The sequence below is a fragment of the Haliotis cracherodii genome, unplaced genomic scaffold, assembly GCF_022045235.1.
Source record: "Haliotis cracherodii isolate W230 unplaced genomic scaffold, xgHalCrac1.p SCAF_6, whole genome shotgun sequence".
Taxonomy (NCBI): Eukaryota; Metazoa; Mollusca; class Gastropoda; order Lepetellida; family Haliotidae; genus Haliotis; species Haliotis cracherodii.
In genome coordinates, this window is record NW_027266319.1 from 64,782,583 (window position 1) to 64,795,078 (window position 12,496).

The 12,496-nt window shown below is 38.8% G+C and overlaps 1 protein-coding gene across 1 annotated transcript; it reads right to left on the bottom strand.

The window, feature by feature from the left end:
• Window positions 1-11,803: 11,803 nt before the first annotated feature.
• Window positions 11,804-12,277, bottom strand: LOC139446594 (involucrin-like). The gene is made up of 2 exons (XM_071227880.1): window positions 12,002-12,277; window positions 11,804-11,971 (listed from the first exon to the last, which is right to left on the bottom strand). Exons 1-2 carry the CDS (start codon window positions 12,275-12,277, stop codon window positions 11,804-11,806), a joined length of 444 nt encoding a protein of 147 aa, XP_071083981.1.
• Window positions 12,278-12,496: the final 219 nt, after the last annotated feature.

Below are 12,496 nucleotides of genomic sequence, written 5' to 3' on the forward strand. Positions count from 1 at the left end.
GCGCCTTAGACGACTGGGCCACCCGTGCCCCCTGTAACCAAGGAAATAATACCAACCCGACCTGCGTTTATTTATCTCTCGATTGTTATCACAGTTAACATCTGTCTAAGTGTATATACTCATACTAAAACATCGTACTTAATACGGAATGTCACATCATCTTAAAGCATTTACATGTTAATCGCTTGAAAATTAGAAAATCAAGTTGTCTGTTGGCGTGGTTGAGTTAGGTTACATGTAAAAGAGGAATGGTTAAACGAAATAGGATTTGAAACGGATCCAATATACTTCCAACTATCGTGATATAAAATTTCCATCTGTCCGACATAGCACTTACATCTATAGCATGTTACTATATCTAAGTAAATACCACTTTAAATTGTCACTGTCACTGTCGCCTTTGTTAAAGTGAATCTCATTTCCCCATACCCTCAAAATTGTCTCTAATGTGTTCGGTCCGACTTGGCCCGGGCAGTCAAAATCAACTTAAACCTCACATGTGTATCATCAAATGTGTTTACATGTATAGGATGGGATTATATCTTCCTAAATACTACTTTTCAGTGTGACAGTACACCGCGTTTAAAGAAAACTGGTCTTTTATAGTCTAGCCATTTTACTTCATTTTCTTACGAAAATCTGTCACATGTGTTTGCTTCGACTTGGCCCGGGCCGCCCAAAACATGTAAAACCTCACAAATGTATCATCAAATTTGTTTACATATAAAGACTAGTATCATATTTACCTAAGTACCACTTGATAGTGTCATAGATCTTGCTATTTAAAGCAAGCACGTTGCCCAAAGTGAAGCCCTGTTCCCTCTATATTCTCAACAAAGTCTCTATCAGATGTGTTTGGTCTGTGTTCAGTCCGATTTGACCGAAGATACTTTATGTAATTTCATCAGAAGACGTTTAATAGGTCACACTGTTGTAAAAACGTGATATTCCTTATCCGATGATTAAAGCGTGTTGTGATCACAAAACATGTTTGGAATTGTTTAAAACCCAAACATGTTCATAATCAAAACGTGTTTACAACCAAATTTTGTTACGAATATTCACGATTTAAATGTTTGTCAGTTTTGCTGAGACATTTGCCTGAAATATTTTGCTTTGCGATGGTTACAATAGGACAGCATCAATACAAAGTTTTCCCAAGTTAAAACTTGTCAGATAAAATAAGTACCTCTCTACAATCCACGACTCCATTGCATGCTGATGTGTTTATGAAAACCAGAGAATCCAGTATTTAATATATTAATATGTTTAGATATTTGAAGACATTAGCAATATAAGGTTGTGTGACTGATAATTTCAGACTAAATATTGATTTAATTGCCCTAAGTTCCTCCAAAAGCTTTTAGATTTGATATACCAATTGTTACGACAGTTGACTGTTGCTGTTGAGTCGCGAACGAGTTGGGTATGGAATACCACAATTCACTAAATTCCCAATCTCATTAAAATCAGATCTTAGTACCCGCTGCTACACAACAATCTGGGAGTCATCCCATTCAAGGTCACGTCGTTGTATAAATGTAATAACCATAGAAGATCCAATTTTGTTAGTGGAATCACTATTTGCACTCTACATCGTTGTCCTAAATGATGATGCAAGGCTACTTTTCTTTCTTTTTTACATAATCAATCAACACACTATTATAAGGGTAACGCTATTTTTCAGGGCATTATCATTTGCAGAAGCCCGAGTTCTTCCATTAACTGCCCGACGAGGAAAACTGAAAAGACAAAAAGTGTTGTCGTTTTTTTGGCTAAAATGGATATAACTCATCATCAAATAAAAATATACAACAATATCGCTTTTAAAACATATACTGTAATCACCAAATGAATATCACTGACCCTCTTTTACAGATGTGAAAACGTCATAGAACAAACTAGATGACGTCACTATTTAACATCAATATGACGTCACCTAACAACGGGCGTGATAATGGTCCCTCGTCAAGCAATATGATGCCTTATTATGCCAAAAAGTGAGATTGACCAATCAGAGTGTAGAACTATTAACCCTATATGAGGCCGTATACCGTCAGTTAAAATCCAAGATGGTTGTTACTGACCTAATATGAGACCTATACCGTCAGCAACAACCATTTTGGATTTTTCAACACCCACCTCACATATTTCACATGACAATTCTGGTACCGAAATTTGTCATTCGACACAGTTTTGTGTTTTAATATAATTAATCATGATGTGCAAAGTCATTAATTTTCAAAGAAACCACGTTCGTGACTTTATTAATAAAAAATATAGAGAAAAATAGCTTACAACGGAGGTCACTGATTTACAAATAGCAACGTCATAGAACATAATATAGGATGACGTCACAAACAAGAAACATGACGCCAATGACATCACATAGCAATAGTATAGATAGCAGCCCCGTGGTAAAGGGAAGGCGGACTTCTATCAAGTTACAGTTGCCCACAGATTTCAAATAACATGCTGTTTACCTATAATACTCGTTTAAACGTTCAGTTTAGTGTATTATATATTCCATTGTTAACGTTTATGTTTACATTAAAACGTTGTATCGGAAAGATACGTACTAGTCCCGTCGTTTATACCGGTTGTAAGTGTCAAGTTTTCATGTGCGAAAAAAACACCAAATAATGTAAACTTTTCGGCATAATAAATTCGTTATGGTGTCTTTAGTAGCCGTATACACGCCCAATATGTTTCTGCTAACCTTATATGCCACCGTATACGGCAACTAAAAACACCATAACTAATATTATTAAATTACAGAGCCCGTTCATTTCTGATAACCTTGGGCGGTTTAATGACAATTCTATCCATTGTAGCTATAAAGATATTTGAACCAAAATAAGGTTGAAGTGTTATCAAATTATTAATTCATAATTCAGGTGAGCTACAGAGCCTTGTGGCTCTATTTTTGCAAAAGGTATTTATTTTGTGTACTATTTTAAGTAATAAGCACAATCACATGAATGAATTTGCAGCGTTCGTAGACGCATACCTTGTCCACAGTGGTAGCAACATTAGTCATCATTAAATCGAGAACTTTACCTGGTCTACTGTGAAGCAATCTTGATTGTTCGATTATATGTGCACAGCGGGTACACGTCTTAAAAGACCAAAATATTACGGAGAAGGATTATTTTTGGACAAAAATCCAAAGGACTATCCAGAAACGTAAAATTTATGGATCTAGGGTCTGTAGGTTTCCAATCAATATTGATGTTTCAGAGAGGCCTTTTTCAAAGCGGAACAGTTAGTAGATGGTGTTATATAGACAGTGGTATAATCATGGCTTTTGATGTTGTAAATGATGGCATGATACGCAATTGTAATATGTTGGAGAATATGGAATTGTATTGTAGTATTTTAGCTTTCTGTGATTGATAATACAGAACGTCTTGTTGTGTACATCTTGTGTTTGTCTTTATTTGTTGTATTCTTTGTTCCAAGGGTAGAAGTTGCATATTAATGGAAGACTGATAAGCAGTGATGACACCAGGTGTTCGTAAAAAAATAAGTCACATACAGCTGTTATATGCGGGACATATGTAGTAACGGGGATCTTGGATGAAGTTGATCTAGAAAGATTAGTGTTTTCTGTACACAGCTTGTGAATACGGCACACACCCAAACCATTAAACCAGTGACATATTTATAACAGAAAGTCAATAGAACTGAGGCCGTTTAGAAACATCATAAATATGAACTGAGTTTGCATAAAACGATACAGTGTTTGAGTTTGATTTAACGCCGTTTTTAACAGTATTCCAGTTATATCACGGCGTGTCAGCTTAATGTGGGAGGAAAGCCCGAAGTCATACAGGTCTCAGCTGCAGACGTTTACCAACTTCGGTGAAACCCACGGGCACGGGTATGGTGCTGACAAACCTAGAAACATAATCAGGGCGAACGGGGATTCGAACCCACAATCATAGGTTTCTGGCGTGCCCAAGGGACACAACTCTGCACAGCGAATCGCGGCGCCTTAGACGACTGGGCCACCCGTGCTCCCCATAAAACGATACAGTTACTGTGTCAGAGAAACCTTTATTCAAACGGTTCAGACCTACCGTTACGGGGTGATTTCCAAATAATACCCTCAGTTTCATGGATTAGCTTAAAGTATACAAATATAACAAAAAGGTCACAGAGTACATGAATAATAAGGAAGTCTTAGAGAATATATGGGTGTCAACTTCTTTATTACGAGGAACACGTTTCGGATTATATGCTTACTCCTTCATCGGGTGAATTCGTTTTAATCTTCTGCAATCTGTTTTTAGTATAACCCGTTGGCTCGACCTGGTCCGGATTTTAGGCAATCCCAGCCTCTCGGCCAATCGGGCCCTTGGTGATAAAAGCCTCTTATTCGCAACAAGTAACACGTGCTCACACAAATTACCGATTCACAGAGAGTGAAATAGTTTTAATTAATGTTTTAATTACAAACTGGCCCGTATTGATATAAACAGACTTGTAGTTGTAGCATTTCCTTTTGATTGTAAAGACTTTAAAGTTTCATATGTCATACTGACAGGGCATTGTACACATCTACCCGAAGCAATTTTTGTTCTTTACAATGCCTGACCTTAAAAATCCTTTTGTTCGTGTACGTTCGGCCATTCTCACGCGGGTATTAAGTGAACATGACAGGTTATTATATTCATATATTGTACGTTATTTACTAATTTAAGCAGCAATTAGTAAAGAATTCAGCACGACAAATGTTATCCTGAACACCCTGCCAAACTTTGCCAATGAAAATATTTAAGTACTCGGCGAATCGTCTTTGGTACAACCATGGAGTCGAAAATAGATGCTGTTCTACTAAACATACAATCAGTTATAATACTCTAAACCTCTATTACCATAACGTTGGCATATAAGAACGTGCCCTGCTTGCTGCTGATGTGTCAATAACCTGCTGAAGCATCTGGGATGCAATATAAATACAACAATATGTAGAAATATGAAAGATTTAGCAAAAAAAGTTAAATATTCTATACAATGTCGTCGCTATAAACTGAAAGACTGCGGATGTGATGACAAACTTCAACATATTCACAAAACATAGATGGTGTCGGAATGATTGACTCTTAGAAAATTCTATGTTTGTTGTCCAAGTAACTCCCAAGATAAATATAAGTTTATGAGAAAACTCATACTTCAAACGTTGATTTTAAAGTCTCTCTTGATAAATTTGAAAAAACTACGTAGAGAATACCCTGAAAGTGACAGAATGATTGATGTAACTCCGAAGTCTGTACTTTGAATAAAATATATAGGTCATCATCAGGGCATACTCAATCTCTATTAACTGGCGAAACAGATTACATTGGTTAAAAAAATATAGTAAATTATACAAATATATGTTGCATGTTATGATTTCAGTTTCCGTTTGGACTCGTGAAGATCCGGGTTAGAATAGGTCTTCAGCAACCCTTGCTTGCCGTAAAAGGCGACTATGCTTGCCGAAAGAGGCGACTAACAGGATCGGGTGGTCAGGCTCGTTGACTTGGTTGATGCATCTCATCGATCCCAATTGCGTGGAGCGATGCTCATGTTGTCAATCACTGGATTGACTGGTCCATACTCGATTATTTACAGATCGCCGTCATATAGCTGGAATATTGCTGAGTGCGGCGTTAAACAACCAACCAACCAACCAACCAACTTATGTAAAAGCTTAATGTACTCATTATCACACAGCATAACCCTGCCACCTGTCATCAGTGTTTTGCTTTAAGGTATAATTAGTGGTATGAGCCCTCTGTCCCTGCCTTCAATGTGTGTGTTCGGACGTCTGGTGAATAGATAGCAATCATTTACATTTGGCGTTTTCTCTTCCCTGGGGTAATTATTAAATGAACGATTGGGTTATAAACTTAGATGTGACCATTGATGTGTAGAACCTCCTGCTGCAGTCGGGCAAGATTGAACAGATTAGAGGTGCAATGCAACATCCATGGATGTTTAGTGAACACAACTGGAGACTACGTTTTGAACATCATAACTATGTGTCAGGCTTCTTAATGCTTAATTATTTTTTTCTCTGGAGAATGTGTTTCTTATAAAAGTGCTATACAACATTTCAACATCAAACTATGTGAATATGTATATATAAAGCCCAGCATATGAAGATAAATGTAAATACGTTTGACTATGTAACAGATGTCAACACCTTTTTTACGCGGTAACATTTAGATACCATCAAATGATAGTAGCTTATACATGTACTTGAAATTGAAAGCACTACAAACGGTGTATTTCTTATAATCGATGGTACAGAATGACATTTCGAAAACATGGTTAACTCGTTAACAGATTAATATTTGTCGATTTTTATTAATATTCAAGGCCTCTATTTCAATTCATTTACTTCACCGCTTTACCGTAATTGCATTGTTCCAACCGTGTATTAATTCCCACGAACAATTTCCCCCAAAGCATGCAGATGAAACCCCCTTTCAACATGATCTTGTTAACCATGTGCATCACGTTTTGTAGTCACGACAACTCTGCACATTCAACCGGCTGTTTCATTTCGATACAGGTGTAGGTTGTTGTATTTGCGCTTTGGCTCTTCGCCAGCTTTGAATTATTTATGTCAAAGAAATACCCTCGTTCTGTCTTTGTGAAGGGAACGATCCCATTTCATTGTTTTATTACCTATTTGCTAGTCCATGAAATGAACAAACCAAAATTGTTTTTAATTCAATACCCTCTGATTCAGAATGTATCAGGGGTTGGACACCTCCCCACACAGATATTTTCCAACAATTCACTACGAATAGGGGGTCAATTTCCCACATCCATCAATATATTTATGGATTAAGATTAATTTATTGTATGGATTGCATAATAATATCAGAAATATGAGATTCATTTTGCTTAAGAATTGAATGCAAATGGTTTGCTAACTGTTTCTAATAACGAGTGGAGGATATTGGAAATGACTTAACATGGAGAAAGCGTCAAACTAGTGACTGATGTGACAGATCGCACTGACTCATTACGTTGTGATCGTGCTGACGTTATTCCTAACAGTTTCCAAGAACTTAAAAAATATTGCATTAAATTGGAACGTGAGATAAAAAGTAGTAGACAATGTTTTTCATAAGAACCTTTCCGTTTAACAAACAGATGTTATTTAGTACTGGTCAGGAGGAATCCCATTTTCAAAACCTTCTCTTACTCTGTAACATTATATGATGTAAACACGGAAACAAAACAATGAACGTGCAACAAGGCATATCCATGGACGTATTAATCCGCTTATTGTTCATATAAATGTGTTGAAATAACTTAAATACATTGTATGTATATTATATACCATGTGGGTACTTCTGTTACTTACACAACAATGCGAAAAGCCTCCACAATCACTACATGGAAGCTGCGCACAAAGTTTGTTACATTTCAAGTTTCATTCATTAATAATAAAAAAATTCTTGTGTTCGTTGAAATTCCTGCATTCTGATTAGCTGAATTGGTCACGTGTTATTGCATTAAGTTCCCAATGAATGTAAACCATTAAGCCACGCCCACCGAAGCGGACTACTTTTATTACTACGGAATGTCGGGGAATCCTAATATTACAGTCGAGGGAATTCCCTTTCTGCTCACGTGTATCGCCATGCACAGGGTATTTAGCGAAATTCATGCATATTCAGTGTCCATACAACCCCCTTGGGACTGAAGGCCGAGAAGGAATGAAACAGCAAACGTGCAGCCCCCTCGCTTTTTTTTTGTCACGCTCGCCTCGGTTCCGCAACTTTCATGTCTTCGGGTTTCAGTTCTAACCAGCATTTTTCCAACTGGGTCTTCCCGTTCTCAGGGAACTAATGTTTGAATCTGGTGGTAACAGACCATGTCATTTGAAACAGCCGCCTTCTCCCGGACATATTTATTCCGGCTCGTTGCAGTCTGACTGTTGCAGTTCTTCTCGCCTCTTCCCTTGATTGACAGGTCCTATGAACTTTGTTTTAATCCTACTCCCCGTTGATTGGCTACTGACTTTGTGGGCGTGTCAAGTTATTGCATAAATTAAACAATCACCTGATTCATGTCACGCCACAGTATGTATTCCTACACCTGGAATGTTTATCAATCTCGTCATTTTTGCCTGCTTTTATATAAACAACTGTTTTGGGTTAAACTATTATATGTTTACGTTGTCGACTTTAATCATAAGCTTAGCGGATTCATACAGTTTGCACATCGGTTATTCGATTCATACCTCAATGAACAGAAAAGAATACACAGTCAATGCTTAACTATATCTACTATACATTGCTTCCGTGTGTGAATGCATGTCTCCTCGGTTCCATAATGTTTTACACAGGTGGTATAGTTAAGCAACTTTGTAGTTTCTGTGTAATATGGTATTCTTGGACACCTCATGTGCACAGGAAAGCTGTTTAGTACACTCAGTCCCGATTTAATTTCACAATGACCTTCTATACAGTTATTTATGCATTATTATGTTGTTTACTTGACCTAGACCGCCTCCGTGGTCTAGTGGTAGAACGTTCGCCCGGAGAGCGGAAGGTCTGGGGTTCGATCCCGGCCGCGTCATACCAAAAGACGTTATAAGATGGTACTTGTTGATACCCTGTCTGGCACTCGGCATCAAGGGGCTAAAACAAGGACTGGTCGGCTCGGAGTCAGGATACTGTGTCTGAGTGGGGCATTCATGTTAAACTGCAGCATGGTATCTCAATGAGCTAGCACTATAAATCGGCATCAGTCCGGACTAGTACAAGCAGCCACACACACACACACACACACACACACACACGTGCATGCACGTCGCTATATAAGTGCAATAATCTTGGACGCGACGTCCTCACCTCACCTATTTGACCTAATTTCTCATGTCAGTGATTGTTTTCAGTGACAGTGTCCCAAACCCTCGTGTATCATAAAACATAAAACGCCCTCGTGATCTAACGTTATAACATTTCGGAGCCTAACCATCATCTAATACAAAACAAATGTCTTACACATGTTTCTAGTACATATTTCCACAAACATCCCTGTTTAGCATGTATAAGAAATGTAACAGTAAACGGATCTTCCAGATACCTGACTTACTGTCGGTAACATCAGCAAATTATAGGACTGTTAATAATAACAATATACGATATACAATGAAAATCTTCCCACCTATCACACAATCAGTCGACACTGACTTAACACAGTTATTTGCGCACCGATCTGATAACCCCTACCGACAGAGTGGTGTGGTGGTTCAAAGCGAACGCTGACTTTTGCCTCATAAAATGCTGGGCGCCGCCTTTAATCTTGCCTCCCACTATGCATGTAGTAGAAGTAAACGACTATCAGGAAGGCCTGGAAATAAACAAGATTCTTCCTTGTTGCATATCAAGGCACCAGTTCATCTGTCGAGTTACATGTATGTGTGCCCAGTGTATCCACAATTAATTAGAATGCTTATACCTACAAAATATATATACAAGCTAGGTATTTGCCAATCAAACAGTTAGGTATTTGATCATAACAAATATTTATGTGATTAATTGCTTATTCGCGCTTGGTGAGTCAGATGGAAATTGAACATTATGATAGCGTCTGCAGGGATTATATGAATCATAAGACATAACTATGGCTGCTTTTTAGGCCACAGACAGTGGCATGTGAAGTTGAAACTTAAATATATTTAAGTTACTTTGCAGCAATTAAGATTATTTACCATTTACAGTACATTTAATGTGTTCAATAAAACAAAATAAAACGTAGATAGATTTTTTACACACTTATTTTTGTACTATTTAATAATCTGGAATTCTAAGACATTTGGCTTTTTTTATATCATCCTGGTAAGAAATCATACCTATCGCTTAAATCCTCGAGTATTGTTATGGTGCTGTCAAACCTAAAAACATAATCAGGGCGCCCAAATTTGACTTACCTAGTGCCTTGAAGTGAGTTTATTCTTAGACATGTTAAAAGCGATTGACCCCACACGATATAGCTGAGAACTATTTCTCGGACGGTAATGGGTGACGATGTCTTTGATAGTGTTACCGGGGAATCTTGAAGTCAGGTACTATCATTTGCTCCAACGTTCTAACTTTGAATAGTCTCAACAGCACCATGATTTTGGTTACATATAGACTCCCTGTATTTAGTTGTTAATCTGTATCACTCATTCTACTGCGGTTCAAATTTATCAGACCGCCTCCGTGGCCTAGTGGTAGAGCGTCCGCCCGGAGAGCGGAAGGTCCGGGGTTCGATCCCCGGCTGCGTCATACCAAAAGACGTTAAAAGATGGTACTTGTTGTTACCCTGTCTGGTGCTCGGCATTAAGGGGCTAAAACAAGGACTGTTCGGCTCGGAGTCAGAATACTGAGTGGGGTATTCATGTTAAACTGCAGCATGGTATCTCAGTGAACTAGCACTATGAATCGGCATCAGTCCGGTCTAGTACAGGCAGCCACACACACACACACACTATATATAAGTGCAATAATCTTGGACTCGACGTTAAACCCAATTTCACCCCACCTCACCTATTTCTAGCCTGGTTGTAAATTGATCAGGATACTGCATCTTTGCTCTTTCTAAATATATTTAAGCACCTACATCTTACCTACACCTATATTTAATTCACACTCAATATGAAACCATTCCTTTATGTTATACTTTGACCAACTTCCTTCTCATACGCATACCAGCATTACACAATGCTTGAACCAAACAAGGCACTTCCATTGATCTGTGAAGTAGTTCTTGTACAGTATCAGAGTAAAAAGCATCATGAAATTGCTCGTTCTTATCATTATCCCACACAAACTTGAAACAAGCACCTGCATTATAGGTGTGTTTCCTAGCTGTCTAGGAAATGTGACATCTGCTGATTGTAGACTGACGGTGACAGGTAGATGTGAAGATTCAGCTCTTGACGTAATAGTAAAGTCAGTACAACAATGAAAGAGTTGCTGATGCTGGTGAACATATAACATAATCAATGACACTAGTCTCATTATGGCCTACGTACGTAAAATCACCAACATCCGAGTCAGAGACACATCTCCCAAAGATTTGCCGAGATTATTAACAGTGGTGTCACATGAATATCGCCTGATACGAAAATGATCAAGCAAATAGTCCATAAGGTTGTGTTCATAGCCCTGAATGTGTTCAATAATGTCATCTTCATCATAGCCCGGAGAGGGCACGGGTGGCCCAGTCGTCTAAGGCGCCGCGATTCACTGTGCAGGGTTGCGTCCCTTAGGCATGCCAGAAACCTATGATTGTGGGTTCGAATTCGAATCCCGGTTCGCCCCGATTATGTTTCTAGGTTTGTCAGCACCATACCCGTGCTCGTGGGTTTCACCGAAGTGGTAAACGTCTGAGACCTGCATCACTTCGGGATTTCCTCCCACATTAAGCTGGCACGCCGTGATAACTGGAATAATGTTAAAAAAGGCATTAAACCCAACTCACTCACTCACTTGGTGTCAGTGGGGAATATTTAGGACCCTTTCCACGAGCTCTGTTCAATACATCAATAACCGTTCCCTTAACACACTTTATGTTTAACTACTACTACTCTCAGATATTCCATAGATTATGATACTGTTTCTACTATGTCTCTCCTATTGCTCTATTCTGTTTTTAAGTTGACTGATATATTCCCACGAACCTTCCATCTCTTCAACTTTTTGTGATAAATCTTCAACAACTTACTTCACCACAGCTCCTCCTTCTTCACATGCAGCTCCTCCTTCTTCACATTCAGCTCCTCCTTCTTCACATACAGCTCCTACTTCTTCACATTCAGCTCCTCCTTCACATGCAGCTCCTCCTTCTTCACATGAAGCTCCTCTTTCTTCACATGCAGCTCCTCCTTCTTCACATGCAGCTCCTCCTTCTTCACATGAAGCTCCTCCTTCTTCACATGCAGCTCCTCCTTCTTCACATGCAGCTCCTCCTTCTTCGCATTCAGCTACTCCTTCTTCACATGCAGCTCCTCCTCCTTCACTTTCAGCTCCTCCTTCTTCACATGCAGCTCCTCCTTCTTCACATTCAGCTGCTCCTTCTTCATATGCAGCCCCTCCTTCTTCATATGCAGCTCCTCCTTCTTCACATGCAGCTCCCCCTTCACATGCAGCTCCTCCTCCTTCTTCTTCACATGCAGCTCCTCCTTCACATTCAGCTCCTCCTTCTTCACATGCAGCTCCTCCTTCTTCACATTCATCTCCTGTCTCAGTTCAACTATATCATCTTTGATGCACATTTTCTTAGTCTTCAGGGATTTTATCTAAGTGGAAACCCCTTGTTCAGAATCTTTTATTTGTTGAATGATAGCTGCCTTTAATTCCGCCATGTCATCACCAGGGACCAGGGTTTTTATGTGATTTTATGTGATTTTATGTGTGGTTTCGACCCAGCACTACTGTTCACATTTCGATCCGTAAACAACGTTCCAAACAGTACGAATCTGTCTCGGGATTGT